Raw genomic sequence first — 22,476 nt, 5'->3', positions numbered from 1 at the left:
TACAAATACCATGGCACCCGTACCACGAAGACTACCAAAACCCATACAGCGATAAAATTTGCCTTTGACACTATTGTACAATGTACTTTTGATACACCACCTGTTGTAAACTAGTCCTTCCTTCTTTCTGTAAAAAAGGTTGCCTGGAAGAGATCGCTCTTAAGCGATAAGGCCGCCTATTGCTTACCTTGTATTTTTTTCTCTGTGTATCTGTTTTCTGTATCGCTTACTATTTCTGGTGTACAATAAAGAGTCTTTGTATTGTATTAGGTATATTGTACAATCCGTAACGAAGACAAGACGAAGACGAATCAAAGGTGTCGACCTCACGTGACCTCAGATTTATTAAAATAGTCCAAGCAAAGGAGAGAACAGATATGTGTGCACATACTTGACGGGTAACACATAAGGCTACGTTTCCACCAGAGATGTGCGAGGATGTGTTGCGATGAATGTGTTTATCATGACCATGACATAACACGTCAGTTTTCTACATAATTTGTGACATAAACCAATAGAAACGCTTCTTTTAACTATTCTCGCCATATTCTCGCTCAGTGCATCTTAGTGGAAACAGCTCGGCGGAGCGAGGATAGGTATGTATGCATGTATATATGTAAACTCTTTGTTGTACAAAAGAAAAGAAAAATTGACAAACTTTGAGATACTTGTACAAAGGCGGACTTATCCCTTTAAGGGATTTCTACCAGTCAACCTTTGAGTGGATGAAAGGAGCAATCAGTTGGGGACCGACAAAAAGTGAGTCAAAAATTGTGGAAGCTACAATACAATGCTTTAAAGAATATAATACATTAACTAATATAAACAAATAAACTACTACATAAAAAAAGATATAGATAAATGAAGCAGGATATGATATCATGTAGAATAGGTAAATGAAGCATTGCTATATTTGTTCATGACATGACAAACTCATTGCGACACATCATCGAACATCTCTGGTGGAAACGCAGCCTAAGACTGTTGTTATTGTTGTTGTCCTTTGGTACCCCAGTGGTACAAAGGGCCTTCGTGAGACGTCGCCATCCGCTCCTGTCCTGCGCCTGTTAGTCCGCGTCCCTCAAAACTCAGCCCGGCCGCCCGCAGCTCGGTGTCCACGATGCGCTGCTCCCATGCAGCCTCCACGTGAACGCGACCCTGGCTGGCTGTATTGTATTGTAGCCTAAGACTGGATTGAATATATTTTTTACATTTGTAATCAGATTTCGAAGGATTAAACACCTTTGGCTTTGGCAAAGTGAAAAATCTTGAAGAAACTGACACTGACACTGACAGTGACATGACTTCGTTCCCAGTTTTGTTTGGTTATGTTTGTAAAAAGTTTTGAAAACAAAAAATTGTAATCGGTTTTCTCGTTTTTCTGTCCGTCATGTCATATTTTGATTATTTTTGTAAGACTGCAAATAATGAAGCCTCTGCGAAAGAAAACAGCGAAGCTATTAAGGGCACATGTAATTTATGTGCCCTAAAGAAGAACAAATAATGTAAGTTTCTGAAATCAGTATTTATTTTAAATTTGCACTTTAAAATTACGTGGAATTTGCATTATATTTACTTATTGCTATTATTGGATAAATTACAGGAGAGAAAAGGCTAAGATGGTGCATGTGTTGGAGGTTATAGACGGTCAGAAGATGCTCATAAAATGCTACAGTAGGTCCGCAGCAGATTCCGTCGTAGCTGTACCAGCGCTACTGAGACCCAACTTGGTTCTGCGCCGCACTGTGCGGCACCTTCTTTTCGTGTATGTTCACTACTGATGATTTAATTATTTTTCATTAACTAAAAGCAAACAAATAAACAGGTGATGACCATCATTTCTGAAATGTCTGTAACGCCAGAGGGCCACAATAATTTCCTAACGATGTTTTTCTTCACTGTAAAGCTCATGATAAATTTCAAATCTAATTGTGCACATATTTTTGGGAAAAATCTCAGGTGCAAGCCTAGGTTCAAACACAGAACCTTCTGTTTGAGAGGGCTTAAGTCAAGCCCATTAGGCTACCACAACTACCTGTAGGCCATGAACAACTTGGTCTACATTTTTGAACTACACCACTAACTAACAGCAACATTCAATGTGAACTGGAAAAAGTGAAGTTTTGCAAGATGCATTAGTTCTGTTTCTTGCCTTGTCCATTAAAGATCTTTGTCACACTCTATTTCAATTCTAGTGTAACAAAAAGATGCCAGACTTTGTTATGTATCGACTTGTGATGATGCTTTTTGACTGATCGACTGGCACTAATCATTACGACTGGCTCACGATGATTGCATCAAATTACTAGAGCCCATGATTCGATTTCACACATATTTTGGATACAAGTTAGTACTGGTGCTTTTTTAATTAGTTTTAATGTAAGACTTATATGACTAAGATATACATGGATACTAATCATATATTCATGCATAGGTATGATTAACATTTAAAAAAACCACGATGAATTTAAGAAAAAAACATACTTTATGGCCCACTACAATCATACATACATTAAATTCTTGGCATTCTTGCTTTCCTCATTTTAATTAGCTTTATGTTATTTATAGTAGGTATTGGCCAAATTATTTTCTGTGCAGTAATATCCCTTCATACCCTTGTAAATTGCAAATCCAGCCTCTGACTTAGCTTCTGAATATCAGTATATGTATATGTAACATGCTGTACATTTAAAATTGCTTACTTACCATCACTATTTAAAAAAATCTCGTATCTCAAATTAATGATTGATTGATCGCAATAAATGAATATGAATATGGATTTTGAGGTATGAGTTTTTTTAAAGTTCTTGTCCTTATTAATGAATATAAAAGCGAAAGTAAATCTGTCTTTTTCTGCTTCATGCTTAAACTGCTGAACCAATTAAGATGAAATTTAGTATGGAGATAGTGCGAGACTCTAGGCAGGACATAGGATATTTTTTATCCCCGAAAATTGTATAGTTCCCGCGTGATACAGATAAACATATTTTTCGCATATTGAGAACCGGGCAAAAGCTAATTGTCTATAACAATAAGGAAATAAAATAACATAGTGACTGTTTATTTCAGACTCTGTGAGTATCCAATTAAAGTTTATGACCCAGTTCTAAACAAGAAATTGCTATTGGAATGTTTGAAGTGGTATTTGAGCTGTTATGACTCTTTGGACCAGTACACTGGGATCCTGAAAGAAACAATTGATTTGTCTCTTTCTGTCGCGGCCATAGACTTTACTTCTGATGGGCCAGAAACCAAGTGTGACAGGATACTCATGGAGAGTTTGTATATTTTGTGTAATTTGGATGACGTCCATCCAATGTTTAGGTACTGGAATTTGAGAAAGGAAATTAAGAGGTTAGTTTTTGTAATGATTCAGTCATAAAAAAATATATTATCATAAATCTGTTGTTTTTAAATATGCCAACTTTTATTCTTTGCTGCAATGAAATGTTTGTCTAATATCATGCTAAGGAGGCCTTGAAATACCCATGATTTCAGATCAGAATAATATTTTTTTAGCGAGCCTAGCTTAAAGTTAGCCTATAATATAGCATTGGCCAACTTCAACGGGAATTACATCAGAGTTTGCAAGCAGCTGGAAAACCTGTGCCCACTGACATATTGCGCCCTGTGTCTGCATTTGCCGAGATTACAAAGGTGAATAGTTTTTAAGACTTCAGACCTTTCAGTTCAGCACTCCAAAAATTACCCACACTTAATAAATGTTCACTCGTTCTTGATGCTCTCCATATTATATTCTATCTTAGCTCTTTGTAGTGGTCATTCAAATAATATTTAAGCTGAATTTTAATACTTTTGACTCCCCCTCCCACTTGTCAGCAACCGGGCAACCGGAAGACGAAGCGTTGGCAGGCCTCCCACCAGGTGGACTGACGACATCGTGAGAGTTGCGGGAAACCGGTGGATGCAAGTGGCGAGTTGCTGTTCATTGTGGCGTTCAAAAGGGGAGGCCTTTGTTCAACAGTGGACGTCTTCCGGCTGATGATGATGATGAATTCTTGATTGACCCCTGTATACTACCCAGGTGCGCCCTGCAAGTGATGAGCGTCGCCTACAACAAGCTGGCAGTGCCGACGCGCGCGCTGCGGGACTGGCTGCGTTTCAACAGCGCGGACGAGGCGCGCCAGGCCTGCAGACACTACGGGCTGGCGGCGGAGAGCGAAACGGTTAAGTTTATCAAGGGGGACTTCCGAGCTGATGCTGCTTTGGTAACTTTTTTCTTTTCAGTGAGTTAACCTCTCCACCGCCACAAAACAAACGAAGTGACGTGCTGTATGCGCCACAGAAAAACCAGCGACAAATCGACTAGATTTTTAATTCCATTGCAGAAGGATTAATTTCAAGTTAGATGGTGGTCATGTATAGATGATCGTGGCGTGCGAGGCATTCCATTGGCTGTCAGTACTAGATGACTGGGGCGGTGAAGAGGTTAATAGGCCTTTGGATTCATAGGCTCAGCGATTTTTTTAGGCATCTCAGCAAATATGGTTAACGTAAAATTAAAGACCATGCTGAGTCTTGTTTGATCAAAGTTGCTGCAGACGTTTGACCCGAGAAAACCGATCGAATATTCGCCAGGCGTGTTATACACAGATTTTTATTTGCGTCCTTTCTGGAAATGGACAAAACTTTTTTATGCGCATGTAAACTCAAAGAAACTGGATCGCCTACCAGGGTGGAACCTTTGTGCTACTATTGTCATTTTGACATCCCATACACTTGCCAAAGGAATCACAGCGAAATTGAATATGAAAAGGTTTCACCCTGGTACGTGGTTCAGTTTCCTTGACCGTACGTTCATTTTTTTAATTCTGAAGCCAAGAAGAGTGATTAAAACTTTTTTTAATGTTTTTATTTTTTAAAAGGCTGAACATAAACAATCTACTCTATGGGCTGAATGATCTTCATCTAGCAACTATTTCAGCTTCCACCAGCGAAACAGCTTCTACAGGATGAGAAGATGGATCTGTCAATAGTCAACATAATTACTTATGTTACGGAAAAGCAAGAACAGCCACATGGCGAATTATAACTCCAACCACAGACAAGGACACAACGGGCAATAAAAATGTATTTATTTTACGGCGTCGAAAATCATTTCATGTGCCTTCTATGTAGTAGTAAAATATGTAGAAGGTTCTAAGATATATTTATTGTTATCTAATTTTAATTAATCATATTGATCTCATAATCATGTGTTAATTACTTGTTAAAATATGGAGAATAAAACAATATTTTATATAAAGGAATCCTTTATTATTTACATAAGAAAATTCACCTAATTATGATGACTAATTACAGTGGACAACAAAATCTATCTAATATCAAACGGCTGCATGGCTCCCATTATGTGTAGCCGAAATAACCATGTCAAGTTCTTTTACAAATATCTTTGTTGACAATTCTACAGCCAGCATCCCGATATAAATCTAAACGGCGCGTTGGGAACATCAGAATAATAAAACGAGCATTTATTGCCCCGAAAAAATGTATAAAAGTCCCGTTTTACTTTAAAATTAGAGAAGATGCTGACGGTACAACTATTATTTCATTTAGTTATTGTTTGTTCCTTATACATAAACATAAAATATATTGAAGCCAAATAACTAGTGGGCAAATGTTGGGACTCCAAAGTTACCCTACGTTTTACCGTTATCGTAATTGTGTATTGGTTGGACACTTATACCAAAATAATGGATAATGTTAACCAAGTGAATACACCTTCGAGAATGGAGGTGAAAAATAAATAAACCCTGAAATTACAGTCTCAACAACACGATGCTGCTATTGCTTTAAATGCCGGGATTTGTGTGTAAGTGGAAGATTAAAATAGTGCTATATCATCGCATTACCAACTGAAGCCTGAGACAGAGCCGCAGCAGCGCGCAATTTAGAACTTGATTAAAAAAGTTGGAATTAAAATGGTAACAAGATTATCAAAAACTTGTACACCATTGTGTATTTGACAAGAAAATGGGCACCAACACGATTAATATGCCATATAAAGTTGTATCACAGGTAATGAATACTTTGGTAGGTTAGCGAACGCATCGCCAATATCATTCCCAGATCCTACAAAGTTGTTTAGTTCGGTAACTAATTCGTGTTTAATCTCGAACACAAATCACTAGTCAGCAACCTGTGCTTTTTCACAGAAAATAGGAAACATTAAAGCGATTATTAAACACTAATAAATAAGTAACATACTTTAGACGGTTAACACAAACAGCATTTACATATTTCATAATCATAAGTTTGTCCTCTCATAGAATTCCCTAAAAATACAAAACAATTTCTTTACTGGATATCTAAATATTCAATAGCTGATCTCATTTTCGTATGTACATAGTTCGGGTAGCACCGAGATGTAAAGGAAGGTAAATATAATAACGAACTAAAATCACAAGGAAACTATAAACCTAAAATAAATTCAATCGAGCAAGTAAAATGTCATTCATCAGTTTCTTAGACGATAGCCTTCGTGATTTTATTGCTATAAAACAAGTTAATAAATAACTTTTAAAACAACAAGTTCTAATGTTCAAAAGATATACATAATTCCACTATATGGTACACGTGTGACGTTAGATGCAACGGTTGCCTTTCGCCTGGGTCGCGCAGTCTGCATAAGCCACGGCAAACTTCAAAGTTACTCGGCTAAACAATGCGCAAATGATTTGACATGACATGACCCTTTTATTTTTACGCGTAACTATAAATATTGAGAACGCTAAGTATACTTGAATGTTCGCGGACGATCTCGAACCGTACGAAATATACACTCTAGTTCTCTTGATAAATGAAATGTGTAATAAAATATGAACCGCAATTATTTAGACACTAGTAACATTAACAAGTTTATAATTTATTTATTAAGGTCTCCTTATACTGTTTCGGTAACTATCACTGATGGGTTTCATTGCATTCTACAATTTGACCGCCAACGGAATCGAGCCACGGACCAATGACGTAGAATGACAACCAGTACTGTTGCAACCGAAAGACAACATTCAAAACAAATAAATTACGCCACAATATAACAGAACTTGCATTCAACTGCATTTTCTGCAGTATTAAATTAACCGCACTTAATTCTGACAGTTAACAACATAAAACTAAAACCTTATATGGACCAGTTAATTCATTGCAATCAAATGAATGTCCATCCATGAAAGAGTCCATACCAGGTTCTAGTATAGTTCAGCTGTCAAGTTACGTCACTAATCATTGTTTATGAAATTCAAGTTATATCACTGTATTTCTAGAACAAGCGGCAGCAACTTGCTATGTCAATTAATGAGCTCTCTCTCATCAAGTTGGAAAGTGAGGAAAAAAATGGCACGCTGGCCGTTCCAGACGATTAACAAATCGTGTCATGTCCCGCTTGTCGCTCAGTGCGTGTCTCTAGTTCAAAAGTTACACAGCGACAGAGCAAGTTGCGGCTACTAGTACTAGGACGTTGTTCGGTCAAGTTGCAGAAGTAAAAGGTGTCCTAATTTCACTGTGGCTTCAGCAACTTCGACTGCCTCTAAGACTCGCGTAAATTCGCGAGCGCGTCACAAATTTGAATCTAAAAGTACCTCAATCTCCCCCGTGCTCGTGCAACGCCTCAAATGTAAGCTCCTCTTATAGCAGGGCGATCAGAACTAAACCAGTCCGTAAGAAGTTTCAAGGTTGAGGCTGGTTTATACGCCATTATGTGAGCTGTATCTTCGAGGCGCGACGCACTCGGTCAGAGACTGCGCCAGTACTGCGCTTACTGTTTTAGTAGGCGAGAAAGGCGTCGTCGAACAATTCGAGCTCGTGGGCGAGGTAGTTGGCTTTGTTCCGCAGTTTCTTGGCGGAGGAGGACGCGTCGTCTAGCATCTTGATGGCCTCGCGCACCTCGCTCAGTTCCTCGTCCATTTCCGTCGTCGCTTCGTCGATGAGTCGGCAGAGGCGCGCGAACATCGTTGATAGTTCCCTGGAAAACGACAGGAAAATAAGTAACCTTAATCTAAATCAGCATTTTGGGAAAACTGCCAATTTCTAACATAATAACATAAATGACGTCACCAGCGCTAGGGTATCACATCATGCTACCCGATGACTAGATAGCCCTAGGGTCGCTACGATCTTTCGGACCGTTCTACCCGTTACCTAAAAAAATCCATTTTCCAAAATGTGCTCTTCCCAAAAGATATGTTTGTCTTGATATCCGTTTCCCAAAACACCCGTTCCCAAAAACATCCGGTCCCGTCCCACTACATTTTCCTAAATCCGGTAACGGTAGTATGATGGTGATAACGGATGTTTTGAGAACGGATGATTTGAGATCGGATGCTTTGAGAAACGGATGTTTTGGCAACAAGGACGAATATTCGAGCGTTTCAACCGCCTCATATATCTGGTCACATTTTTTACGAATTGGCTGTAGATTTTGATGTTGTTTTCGATTATTTTAGAGTTCCTGTATTTCTACCAGATAACTAAAAAACTGTATCAAAATATTTGGCTATTGTTACAGAAAAGTGTGTAGAAAAATTAGACGGTTGAAACGCTCGAATAAATGCCCACGAATGTTTTCAGAAACGGATGTTTTCGGAAACGGATGTTTTTAGGTAGGTACAGATGTTTTGAGAACGGATATAACGGTCCGCACCGAAAGGCGCTAGAACAGTGCGGTATAGGGTATACGGTATACGGTATACTGACTGTTGCACTTGGTGGCTGCAGTTGGCGGAGGTGAGGTCCACGATGAGCCTGAGCTTGTTGCTGGCGTGCGCGACGTACTGCCGCTTGAAGACGCGCTCCTGCGCCTTGCCGGTCCACGTGAGCCGCTCGTACAGGTACAGCGCGCCGTACACCGCGCCCGTCACCGCCACTATGCGCCATCCCACAGTCTTCAACAGCTGAACGAAGAACGACACATAACAAAGTTAATAATAATATACAGGTTGGAGACATTTTTCCTATAGATAGCACTACAGCAGCGAGGCCGGTATAAGAGACCCCTGAAGTCAAACTGACAACCGTAGTTGGTCAAATTTAACTTGCAAGATTTGATTACCAGACAGACAGACAACGGGACAGATGCAACCTAACGCAAAAAGAAGAGGATATTAAAAATATGCGGTTTGAAAAATCTCACGTGAGTTTAGTAGAGGGCGGGACGGGGTCGAACAAAATCTCACGATATCTCACCAAGGGGAGAGGGGGGAGTCGAAAATTCGTCAAATTCGCCTCACGTATTTTACGCATCATTATTAGCAATAATGGTCTTTCGGAAAGCGCTACTAGTATAAAAAATGGCATGTTAGAGAGCACTTCGTGGCTTACTTACGTTTTGATTTTGATTACAATATTATTTATATTCCCACCAAATGTTTAGATCTATTATTTTTAGTTTGTTTATGGTTTATCGAGGATTATGTACAATCCGGACTGGGCCCGCATGGGCACTACGGCCCAAGCCCTTTCATTCAGAGAGGTGACCTGTGCCCATCAGTAAGGCATTATAATGCTGTGATGATGGATGTCTTATACCCAATGACATAATGTCTCACCAGTCCAGAGAGCAGCAGGCCGCCCATGGTGCCCTGCGAAGTGAGGGCGCCCAGCGCGAACTTCGAGACCATGGACCACTCCTCGGCGCTGAAGGGGCCCAGCACGCCCGGCGCCGCCCGCGCCAGCTCCGCCGGCACCGGCACCGGCGTGATCGTCGGAGGGATCTGCACACAGAAACAATCTCTGAGCATTGCTTACCTTATACACCTCATCAATAGCGTGGAAGTCTTACGTAAATATTTACGTGATCCAGGAACTAGGAAAGTGAGAGAAGTGTACAGACTGACCAACTCATTTGTGAGTCAAACCAATATACTACGCTTTATGCGACCAACATTAAAACTTATTCGATTTACAGATTAGTTGGTCAGCCTGTAAATTTAGCATATCTTCGGATGCAACACGTCATAGAAAGTTACTGCAATGTACACAAGCTTTGCCATGCTTGTTATCATTATCTTATCACTGACAACACGTTAAAAAAATAGGCAATGTCTGAACTTCTTCGGCTTATTAATTTACCAGGATAAATAAATAAATATCACGGGACAATTCACACCAACTGACCTAGTCCCAAAGTAAGCTTAGCAAAGCTTGTGTTATGGGTACTAAGCAACGGATAAATATAATTATATAGATAGATACATACTTAAATACATATTAAACACCCAAGACCCGAGAACAAACATTCGTATATTTCATACAAAATATCTGCCCCGACGCGGGAATCGAACCCGGGACCTCAAGCTTCGTAGTCAGGTTCTCTAACCACTAGGCCATCTGGTCGTCCAATAAATAGGATATAATACTTAACAGATAAAAAGGATAAAAAATGCTTTATTTTTCACAAAATTACTATAAAGTGCAGGAGTTAACTCATTTCAGTGGGACATACTTCCTTCTAAGCTTTAATTACTCTGCAGTCAGGTTAGTTTTTATATCATGAACTTATTTAGATATCATAAAGTAAACACTGTAAAAGTAACATTGCCTCAAAACCAACAGTAAAATGTCTACTCGGTGTCAGTATCAGTACTCACTTGCGTGTACTGCGGCGCGTTTTTGAGCGTAGTCTTGTGTTGTCCGCGGCCCTGGAACCTTTGGATGATGGCGGTGAGCCCGTAGGAGAACCGGAACGAGAGGTCCTCGCTGAAGTCGGCGCACAGGTTGTCGCAGTTCAGTCGGTACAGCACCTCGAACGGCTGCTGGTGCGGGGAGATCACCGACGCCGCCGCCGCGCGCTTGTGTATTGGCAGGATGTTGTACATGCGCTCTGCCGACGTCCATACATAATTATACAGGGTCCCATCCAAATGGGTCAGACTATGAATAAGTCAGAAACTATAAGAGAGCGGAAGTTCTTAGGAACCATGGCGTCGATATAGATTTAATAAAAATGGCATTCAATTAAAAAAGAATCGGACCTGGTCGAAATTCTGTCATTTAGGCTCGAGAGATCAGTTTCCTAAAACACCCGTAGACTAGACGCTTGAAATATTTACAGAATATTTAGTCGTATATTCACTTTAAAAATAAATAATTAAATTAAATTAAAATAAATATTTAAGGGGGACTCCCATACAACAAACGTGGTTTTTAGTGCCAATGTCTAATGTATAGATAATGGTACGGAACCCTTCGTGCGACTTGGCCGGTGGGCGGTATTATTTTTTTTATTCGACTGGATGGCAAACGAGCAAGTGGGTCGCCTGATGGTAAGAGATCATTACCGCCCATAAACATCTGCAACACCAGGGGTATTGCAGATGCGTTGCCAACCTAGAGGCCTAAGATGGGATACCTCAAGTGCCAGTGATTTCACCGGCTGTCTTACTCTCCACGCCGAAACACAACAGTGCAAGCACTGCTGCTTCACGGCAGGATTAGCGAGCAAGATGGTGGTAGCAATCCGGGCGGACCTTGCACAAGGTCCTACCACCTGCAAAACATCTGGTGCTGTATTCGAACAGCAGTGACTGACCAGCCATCTCCTTCTGCGCCTCGTCCATCTCGTGTCCGATGTCGTGCGAGAGGCGCTTCTTGAGGCGCGAGCCGAGCCCCGCCTCCACGTGGCGGTGCAGCGCGCGCTTGTACTGGTCCAGCGCGGCGCGCTCCGGCCGGAACGGCGTGTCGTACTCGTCCACCAGGGCCGACAGACGGCGGATCTCCTGGCTCAGGGTCAGAGACACCTGGGGGGTATAACAGAGGTCTACTGCCTTATTTGCACACTAGCTGTCGCCCGCGACTCCGTCCGCGTACAATTCGTTTATCACTATCCCACGGGAACTATGCAATTATCCGGGATAAAACCATCTTATGTTCTTACCCGGGACTCCAACTATCTCCACACCGAACTTCGTCTCGACGGTTGAAACGTGAGAAGGTAACAGACAGACAGACAGAGTTACTTTCACATTTATAATATTAGTAGGGAAGTAGGGACCACGGTAGAACCACGGGACATAGGAGGTGGTACTGATGAAAGCAAATTAATTCTTTCTTTCTTTCCACACCTAGAAATCGTCGGCAAGACAAGAATAGTGCCTATATACAGTCTAAAGCTTCACTTAGATTTTAGACGTTTTTGCAATGCCCACGACTCGTTCGGCTTCGTTTATCGTTATTCTGCGGGAACTATGCAATTTTCCAGGATAAAAACTATCCTATGTCCTACCCCGGGACTCTCAATTATCTGTATACCAACTGTCATGAAATGCTAACAAACAAACTGATTTACAAAATTATCCATTTACATTATTAGTTTTTTAGCTTGTTTTGAAGTACGGCCCGCTCGGCTCGGCTGGTAGTGCTGATACCTTATGCTCGACGCTCTCCACCATTCGGTTAATCTTGTCCTTCATCTGTCGCGTGACGGCGGTGAGCTGTTCCTCGATGCCGCTGAGCTGTTCGTGCAGGATCCTTTGCTTCTCCACCTTGGCTGACTTCTGCTCGGTCGCGCTGTTGTACACCTGCAAATAGGTTTTTGTTTAAAGAATACACGCATTTCCTGTAGACAATTTTTTTAATACATTGTAATCGTACAGTCGAACAAATGATTCATGTACCAGGGTGGAACCTTTTATTAATCAATTTCACTATGATTTCCTTGTCAAAAGTATGGGTATTAGCACAAAGGTGCCACCCTGGGTCATGGTTCAGTTTGTTTGTACCTATATTGGACTCATTGGACACTGAAAATGGGTCTAAAACTCACTTGTAAGATTTAAGAGGGTGTGGAATCTAGCAACATCGTATGGTAAGGCCGTTTCCTAACTTGGCAGTGCAGTATTGTGATATAAAGTCAAAAGGCAAAGTATCTTAATTTTTAATTACAGTTTTTTTTTTTATGAATACTTGTCCAATTTCCCACAACTTTTTGGTATTAGCCAGCCCGTAAGGTGGAACTTTAAACTTGCCTGTGTTTCGAAATGGCCTTACAATACGCTACGTGCGAAGCCTTAAGGCTGAGTTTCCACCGAAGATGTGCGAGGAATGTTTTCATGAACCAATAAACGCTTCATTTACCTATCCTCGTACAGCACATCTCTGGTGGAAACAGCTAAGCGGAGCGATGCGAGGTAAATGAATGCCTCTACTACTAGTACTGGCGATAGACTATGTTATGACAGTGTTGTACAGTCGAGTTCATAAACTTGTGAGCAAAAATTTGATCAAAAATATCTGAACACGACTCTATTGTCAACGGCATAGAAGCGTGTTCAGATATTATAATGTCTTAAACTTTCGTGATTTTCACTCTGGTCAAAATACCACGCACAGGACTTATCACGCTAACACACACGAGTAATATTTACCTCGACGTTTCGGCAACATTACAGTGGCCGCGGTCACGAGTCGAGTCTATGGTAAGTGCGTGGTATTTTGACCGTGTTCAGATATTTTTGATCTTTTTTTTGGTTTATGAAGTGTCGTGTACCTGGTCCAGTTTGGCGACGACGTCGGCGGCGATGGCCTTCCCGCGGCGCGAGTGCTGCGCGAACTTGGTGCGCACGGCCGACTGGCTGATGCACTCCTCAAACTTGCGCTCGAAGTCCACGAACTCGAAGTAGCGCACCTGGTGGCCCTCCACCAGCGTCGGCGCTGGAAACATACCACCATAATTACAGTATGCTCCAAGGATTGACAAACTCAACTCCTCTGAATTAAATCAAAGTTATTATTAGCCAGCTGAAGCAGCGTTCAAAAGCATGACGTACTTAACCCCTATCAAAGTAGCGATTTATCAACCCAACCAGGAGGGGGGAAGGGGTTTGGGCCACAGTTTCCAAGCCGGCCCCGTACGGATTAGTAACTTCAGAAACTAATTTATGTACATGTACGTGAGGGTTTCCTCACGATATGTTCCTTCACCATAAAGCTCTTAGTAAATTCCAAATATATTTTTAAATTATATTAGATTATTTTTTTAATTATATTTAGATTTTTTTTCCAAGTTTCTTAATGCTCGGTGTGAAAAGTTGTATGAACCACTCAGGAGCAAAATTATTTTCATCTTGGGCTTTATAAACACTTGAATCCCTCGCTACGCCCAGGATTTTATTGTAGAATCCTTCGCTACATTTTGGATCCAATGTACGCCCTCGCCTTAAATACACCATTTTGCTCCCTCGTGACACAAATAACTATTGGCGCATAAATATGCGAACCTAGGTTCGAACCCACAACCCTCTACTTGAGAAGCCATAGGTCAAACTAGGCTACCACGGTTGGTTACACAAAGATCGTTAATAGCTCGAAAAAGAAAATATTTCATTCTTTTGAAAAACACTTGTGCTAATTTATCAGTTAATTCGCTAAAAGACTGTCCACATTTTTTTTTTATAATTATTATGTTTCTGACTCACAGGTGACGGGCTTCTCCCGTTCGCGCATGCGCGTGAGCAGCGCCTCCTTGGCGGAGATGAAGAAGATGCGCTCCTCGGCTTCCTTGGGAGTGCACACGCGCAGCTCGCGCGACAAGAAGTCTACGCAGCGGTTCGCGTGCTGCGTTCGGACCTAGGAAAAAATTATAATCGAAAATTAGCTGGAAATTAAGTTATAAACATCTGTCTTCTGCATGGTAACATAGGGTCTGGCTACACGCTCAATTATGCTTGCGCAAACTCCAATTTGCACAAGCAAGCATGTGCGTTAAGTAAGACGGCGAAACGGTATACCGCACAAATGGCTTTTTGGCGCCATACACTTTATGCGCCAAATTTAGCACAAGCCGTTTGCGCATGCAGGTCGCTACGTGTAACCGGGCCCATGGCGATGCTATAGTCTATACTATAATATCGTTCGGGGCACGTGGGAACGGATAGAGCATATTGCGCGCTCCCTTGCACTTTTCGTTTTGCGTAGGCGCGCGTTACGAAATTAATAGACCTTGATGGTTATTGGAGGATAACAACTGAAAGAGATGGATGACTGTACAATTGGATATGCGAAATATGTGATATAAAGGAATTAAGTAAGAGTGCTTGAAGGGAGAAACAGAATGGTGAAATAAATGGAAGCAATTTACCTGGTCTAAATATTCTGGCTCGGAGGCGGATGCGTCCCATCGGTTGTTCAGTATGAATATATTCGGCTGCGATATCTTTGTCGATACTTTGTGGAAAAAGTTTTTTTCCTGAAAAAGAAAAGTTTTTTTGTGTTATAATCTGATGGGAAATGATCACTTCTGTCTGTTTCCATCATGTCATAATCATAATTGTCTAGAAAAACTACTGGCGGAAGTTGATGCCACAATTTTCACTGTATGTGGCAGGAAGTGCCGAAGGAAAGATACAGTGGCAGATCGTCATTCACCTTGTGCAAGGTCCGCCCGGATTGCTACCACCATCTTGCTCGCTAATCCTGCCATGAAGCACCAGTGCTTGTACTGTTGTGTTTCGGCGTGGAGAGTAAGACAGCCGGTGAAATTACTGGCACTTTAGGTATCCCATCTTAGGCCTCTAGGTTGGCAACGCATCTGCAATCCCCCTGGTGTTGCGAGTGTCTATGGGCAGTGGTGATCTCTTACCATCAGGAGACCCACTTGCTCGTTTGCCATCCAGTCAAAAAAAAAAATGAAAGATACAGTGGCAGATCGTCATTCATCGAGATAGTGACGATGGAGTTTAGACATTCGGCGGGAGATGCGATGATGGAATTTCGCAGCAATGTTTGTCATGAACCAACGCTTCATTTTACCTATCCTCGCTCAGCACAGCTCTTGTGGAAACGGGTCAACGGAGCGAGTTTGTATATACAAAACAAGGGAAAAATGTATGCCAAGGATGAGTTGCGAAGTACTCAGTCACTAGTAGCCGGCCGGGCCATCTTTCACCTCTTACAAGCCCTGGGCACAACATGCTGCATTCGGTAAGCCTGATTTTCAGGCGAGAGTGGAGTAGGTATCGGTTATCGTTTGGTAATGGACAGGGACTAGGGGGCCCCAATACATCGCGGGGCCCTGCGCACGTGCCCAGTGTGCCCAGTGGAGAAGAGGGGCCTGGTAGCGGCTAGTGGCGCGCGCTCTCCGATGCTCCCGCTTCACCGCACCCCGCTCGTTTGAGCCCACCAAACGCCCTCGCTACACATCCTCGCACAGCTCAGCTGCCTAGCCTTATCATGATACTCACAGTAACCATGAGCGTGGACTCTGCATTGGCGACCAGCACGAACACGTCGGCGTCCAGGCAGTACTGGTCGATCCACTCGTCCAGGTTGGGCGTGACGTCCACTCCGGGGCTGTCCACGAGCACCACGTCGTCGCGCAGTAGAGCACACAGCTCGCGCGGCCAGTACACGTGGACCAGGGAACACTCTTGCAGCCGCGAGGCGCAGAGCGCGTGCCCCAGCTGGCTCACGGACTGTGGATAAGCGGGAATACATGTTGGGTGCAAATTCTTTCAGAGCATAAAGATGCGCAATGTGGTCTAATTAAACTGGACTAAACGGCAGTCAAGGTCATTTATGGCCAGTTTCATTTCAACACTCATTGTTAATTTTTATTTGACAGATAAACGTGATGCCGTCTCCATATATTTGCACAAAACAAACCAAAACGGGATCATAGATATCTGTCACATAAAATTAATCAATGAAAGGGGAAACAGGGGGTTAGTGTTAGAAAAGGCATAGAAAATCTTAAATCACAAATAGTGTAATAATAAAGAACAGTGTCTCCCTATTTTGGTGTTACTGCAAAGCAAAGCAGAGCAAATTACTATTGTAATTTTAATGCCTTAGGGGCTGTTTCACCATCCATTGATTAGCGTTAACCGACGGTTAAATGTGATGCCGTCTCCGTCTATTCGAACAAAACAAATAGAGACGGCATCACACCTAACACCGCCAGTTAACACTAATCAATGGATGGTGAAACAGCCCCTAAGTGTTGTTTTTTTTCAAGTATACTTTTATTAAGCACTAGTGTTTCACCCGCGGCTTCGTACACGTAAATCATTAGATCCAGCAGCTGAAATTTCGGGATTTTTAATGACGAGAGTGGTTTTCATTGACGTTACATTTAAAACAATCATGTCAAATTTCATGACTCTAAGCCCAGTGGTTGTTGTTTCGAGATTTTATCCCTATCCCGTGGGAATATCGGGATAAAAAGTAGCCTATGTTTTATTCCAGATGTCTAGCTATCTACATACCAAATTTCATCCAAGTCCGTCCAGCCATTTCAGCGTGAAGGAGTAACAAACATACTCACTCACTCACTCTCACAAACTTTCACATTTATAATATTAATAGGATTTAAGTCCATTTAAAGTGCTAGATATTTAGTTCTTGTTTAAATTACCATGAAACCATAAGCCAATAGTGTATAACTAAACTGCAATGACACTCTGAATGGAACTGAAAGACATAATGGCAATGAAGTTATACAAGTCAAAATGTAACTCGTCACTAATTTAAAAAATACTTCAAGTGTCAATATTACTGACATGTTGATCTGAGATACGAGATTTTTTCAAAGCAGTGACAGTATGAAATTGCAGATCTTTCAATCCAACTCACAATGCAGTTTAATAACAGTGGCTGTTTTGGAGCTCCTAGCCAACCCAAGCAACTATGCTCAGTTACCTGCACATTCTGCTTCTCTTCGGACCCGTCAGTACGTAGGAAGGCCTCATCAGTGTCAGAGCCCTCAACCTGGAGAAAGCAGTTGGTGGTGTGGCCGATGCCGCTCGGCAAAATCTTGTCATGCAGCATGGCATTTATCACGGTACTTTTGCCATTGCTTGTGCTGGAGGAAAATAGTTAGGTACATTAGATTTGGTGGTCAACAAAATTTAAGACAGATAAAACCAGGTATACACAGGTAATGCAAATTCATACAGCTTTAGTTCTGTTCTATCACTTAACACTATCTGAGATTAGATTTCTTTGATATTAGAGATAGATACTCAAATAATTTACCTACACTACATGATGTCAATATGAGAACTAGCTTTTATTTTATAAAACCTGATGCTAAGGGTATAGGGCAGGGTTTCTCAAAGTGGGGTACGCGAACCCCTAGGGGTTCGCTATTCGACAGTAGGGGGTTCGCGACAAGGTTTACGTGATGGTGGCTGCAAGACTGGCAAGATGATTAAGATTGTTTTTTGGAGTATTTTTTATTTCAACTCCAAATTTATTACTTATTTGTTTGTTATTTTCGTTGGCAAGACGATTCTTAGATTCTTACCTATATTTGCTACCTTTTATTGAAATAAATAATATACATTATATTATCATGATTGAAATAAAAATAAATTTAGTTTCTCCAGCAGCCACTTTTATTACTTTCTTTGGGGGGGAGGTAGGGGTTCGCTGTCGTCTAGAAACTTTACCAGGGGTATGTACGTGGAGCCATAAGTTTGAGAAACCCTGGTATAGGGAATGGGGTTGCTTACTTTGTAATTTTCTCTCTGTGTATCTGTTTTCTGTATCACTAACTATTGTGGTGTACAAAAAAGAGTCATTGTATTGTATAGTTACTTGTCCCTAAATCAAAAATATCTACAATGGAGGGAATATAGTATACAATGAGTATTCCCTCTATGAAATGTGCAACAAAACGCGTCTCGGTGTAAACTGACCATAACTTCTTTAACTGCTATCAAACTTCAATGTTTGCATGAGTGGTGTCAATCATCACAACATAATAGATAAGGCCATTACATTTAATAACGGTAACTAGATGGTTGTGCACCCAATATAGCAATGATGTTATGTGAACCATGGATAATTGTTAGACTTCCTGACAAGCTTTAGACCATTACAGAATATGTCGTTTTTTGCGCTGACATAATGAAAATTGCTGCATTAGCATGTTTAGCATAGTTATTGCCTTACTTTGTAACGTTTCTTGGAGTTAACAGTAGAACTATAATAAATAATAATACTTGTAAACACTTCATTCCTTTTAAAGGCCTGTTTCCATTACATTTTGTTGTTAAAATTTTAGTTGAACTATTTCAACAATGTAACACTGCTTAGTGTGTGGTGGTGGTGTAGTTTCACAACAATGTAAAAGTATCCTGTTACAAAATTATGATTTAATAACTTCAATGTCAAATACATCAAGAATGTTAACTATTTTATAATTGTTCAAAAATTCAAGTCAGGATGTTTTACTAAACATTTCATTTACCTTACTTGCATTATCATCCATATATAAAATTCATTTCAAGTCTAACAATAAAAGAAATGGGTGAACTTGCAAGATTTGACTCAAACATACAAACATTATAAGTGTAATAAAGTAAGCTTACCGGCCGAAAAATGCGACTTTCATGTGATCTCGTTTGAGCACTTCCCGTATTGCCTGTACTTTGCTGACATAGGCCTCCACATTTGTGACATCTTGTGGGGTTGCAATACTGTCATTGCTCGAAACAGCTGTAAAATAGTCGTACAAATTTTACATCTTTTATATATTTGACTTTTGTAACTGGCTAAATGGCTTCTTCACTTTCTATTTTCTATTCCACTTAAAATTATTAAAATATCACTGAGTGCACCATTTTACTTATAGTTCCTCATGTGGACAAAAGTTGTTATAGATGCAATGGGAGTAATATTAGTGATTCAGCAATATAAACCAACCATAACTGCCGATAACCTCCCATAAAATTTTTAATCACCAATAAAATTATAGAAAGAAGAAGAAAGAAAGAAGAAAGAAAATACATTTATTCGGAAAAGTAACAAACTTGAACGATTACATAAATAAATAACACAGACAAGGAAAGCAGTTACGATTCACGAAACGGACCCACCTCAGCATAATGCCGGCTCAGGAGCTAGCGCTGGTCTTCCGGTGGGACCGTGAGGCCGTCATTGCAAGCTGCGCGCACGACCGGACCGTGTCTATTGTGAACGCGACCGTTTAAAATCAGCGCTACCAACACAAGCATGTCATGTGCATGACATTGACAACTGACACGGCCAACCATACGCTCAGCAAGCAAGACGAAAAACAAACAAACAATAACAATTTTCAATTACAAAATACAATATGTAGCGATATTAATCGAATAGTGTGAAAAAATGGTTAAAGTGGTATTTTTTATAAGGATTAGAACCTACAAATAGTTTCAAGCAACAGTTGCTTGGCTAATCAAGACACACAACTCCCAGAAGATCAATGTCATTCTGAGTACCTACTCAAGATAAACAAGACTAGGTGACAAAATAAAACAAATAAAAGAAAACATAAACCACATGACAATAAATAAATTAAAGTAAAAACAAGAAGACAAGAAGAACACCCATGTCAACACCGGATGGGACGTACTGCTCAGGTATGTACTAAAAACAGCTGGTGTCATGCATTAACGTTTCTTGATCTTTTTGATGGGCGTAGATAATTTTTTAAGACTTGTTTTAAAACTATGTATGTTTTTCAGGTTCCTAATTGGCGGCGGGATGTTATTCCAACATTTAGTTGCAACATAGCGGAAACTTCCTCGGAAAGTAGCGGAAGCGTGTTGCGTTGTTACCAGCTGTACACTACATTCCCGAGTTCTGTGCGTTCTGCCACTGGACAACCATGACAACATTATACATAATGCTACCATATTCATGCTTGTATAACCAGCCAGCCGGTGAAATTACTGGCACTTGAGGTATCCCATCTTAGGCCTCTAGGTTGGCAACGCATCTGCAAAACCCCTGGTGTTGCAGATGTTTATGGGCGGTGATGATCTCTTACCATCAGGAGATCCACTTGCTTGTTTGCCATCCAGTCAAAAAAAAAAAACCATGCTTGACAGTTATACAACCATCTTAAACTATACATTGAGCCACAATTGAAGAATGCTTCATTAACTGATATACACTAACGTTAATTGGTATGAAGGTTGCATATATTTTGTAACAGTTATCTACGATCATTGACATTATAGTTCTGAATGGTACAAATCTATCATTTGTTTGATGGTGTTATCATGTCAAACTAACAGATAAGAACTGGATAAACTTGTATGGTAAACAAAAAAAAAGAATACCTACATATTTTTTCACCTAATTACAAATATTACATTGTAATTCACTTTGTAGTTAACTGCACACAGCAATGAACAATTAGATAATGTTGTGACACTAATTACCAATGAAGTTACTAACTTAGTTGTTAACTTATATTATTATTATTTACTTTCATAGTTTAACTTAATTAACTAGCATATGAATAGAAATTTAACTGTTTGGAAAGAATTAACTTAGCATTGTTAAGTTTTCTGAACTGAGGAAATATAAGAATTAAATTCTATAAGACAAAAGCAACACTCACCATGCATAAATGTGACGGCATCTTTGACATAGTCATCAATCTCCACGAATATATCATTGATCTTCTTCTTAGCCCTCACAAATATCTGCAGTGGAGAATCGACATTTGACATGTTGACACGCACATTGCCATTGAGCCCAACATTGTGCGGCCCATCGCCAGCCATCATGGATATTGTGCGATTAACATACGCAGCCATACGGAAAGGGAAGATGTACGGTTCTCGTTAGCTGCACCTTACGGTGGACAATGCAACAATATAGTCACTGTACCACGGCTACAGTTCAAACACAACATGCAGGTTACTGCAACAAAAAAATAACAGGCGTAAAGATGTGCAACAGAACATTCAAATAAACAGTGTTGCATAGTGAATATCAAAGCTAAGAAAGGAGAAAGAACAGTAAGCTGATTTCGGCAAAGGAGGGATGGAGGGGCGCAGGAACTGGGGTCCATAGAAGACATTAGGAATAGTCATTTTAGGTTATGTTTCATTATTCGTAAGGGCCACACATAACACAGGCTCTATTTCGAAAGAAAGTGGAAAAGAAAGTGTTTAAATGCAAAACATGTATTACGGAAGCATTAATAATTAGGAATAAACTGCACCTTATCATCTCGTTGCATCATCGCAATCAATGCGCATCGCTGCAGTCCGAGCGGCGTGAACAATTGTTTATAATCCCAATTCCCAATGATATTTATAGACAGAATATAATTTATTTTGGAAAATACACAAGACGTAAAACAACTGACAGCCGCTAAATATAAGTCAAAATTGACTTCAAAAATTCGTCAATTTAACATCCTTTGAATTGAAAAATGCGAGAAATTTTGCTAAAGCGAAAGATGTCGAGCTTACCTGAGCTTTAGAGCAACATTTTAAAACGTAATTGGTCGGAAACTTTGATTATTTTTCGGTAAGGATTACCTAGAAAATTTTCATGTGTGATTTTTCCCTATTTTTAATTTTTACTCGTTCTAAAATTGATGTGTTTTCATTTTCTCGTATAGGTCATAGATGATTGGTTCTTCGGAAAATAGTAGGATTATAACCAATCAACATTGTTCTCAAGTGTGTTTCGTTTCTCCTTTATTATCCGTTTTTTGAAATCACTAATAATTAA

The 22,476-nt window shown here is 40.5% G+C and overlaps 2 protein-coding genes across 3 annotated transcripts; one reads left to right on the top strand and one right to left on the bottom strand.

Annotated features, from left to right (window-relative positions):
- Nucleotides 1–1,311: 1,311 nt before the first annotated feature.
- LOC141427741 (germinal-center associated nuclear protein) lies at nt 1,312–5,260 on the top strand. Its single transcript, XM_074087333.1, is given in 9 exon segments — nt 1,312–1,475; nt 1,478–1,505; nt 1,604–1,765; nt 2,196–2,224; nt 2,271–2,346; nt 3,070–3,354; nt 3,520–3,657; nt 4,046–4,229; nt 4,946–5,260. Coding segments are annotated over 9 exon segments (1,095 nt in total). The 5' UTR covers nt 1,312–1,390; the 3' UTR covers nt 5,054–5,260.
- Nucleotides 5,256–22,409, bottom strand: Marf (Mitochondrial assembly regulatory factor). Of its 2 annotated transcripts, XM_074088365.1 has the most exons (15): nt 22,212–22,409; nt 21,959–21,997; nt 21,350–21,654; nt 19,329–19,455; nt 17,653–17,815; nt 16,197–16,427; nt 15,095–15,202; nt 14,433–14,583; nt 13,505–13,668; nt 12,384–12,536; nt 11,549–11,756; nt 10,608–10,840; nt 9,567–9,731; nt 8,716–8,912; nt 5,256–7,984 (listed from the first exon to the last, which is right to left on the bottom strand). In XM_074088365.1, the coding sequence occupies exons 3-15, from the start codon at nt 21,546–21,548 to the stop codon at nt 7,786–7,788; spliced, it is 2,298 nt and encodes a 765-aa protein (XP_073944466.1). In that variant the 5' UTR covers nt 21,549–21,654; nt 21,959–21,997; nt 22,212–22,409; the 3' UTR covers nt 5,256–7,785. The 2 variants fall into 2 exon arrangements, with proteins under 2 accessions (XP_073944466.1, XP_073944465.1); XM_074088364.1 differs by lacking the exon at nt 21,959–21,997.
- Nucleotides 22,410–22,476: the final 67 nt, after the last annotated feature.

Source organism: Choristoneura fumiferana, chromosome 5 (genome assembly GCF_025370935.1).
Source record: "Choristoneura fumiferana chromosome 5, NRCan_CFum_1, whole genome shotgun sequence".
Lineage (NCBI taxonomy): Eukaryota > Metazoa > Arthropoda > Insecta > Lepidoptera > Tortricidae > Choristoneura > Choristoneura fumiferana.
Note: the sequence above shows the minus strand (reverse complement) of the source record. Positions and strands in the feature narration are given on the sequence as shown.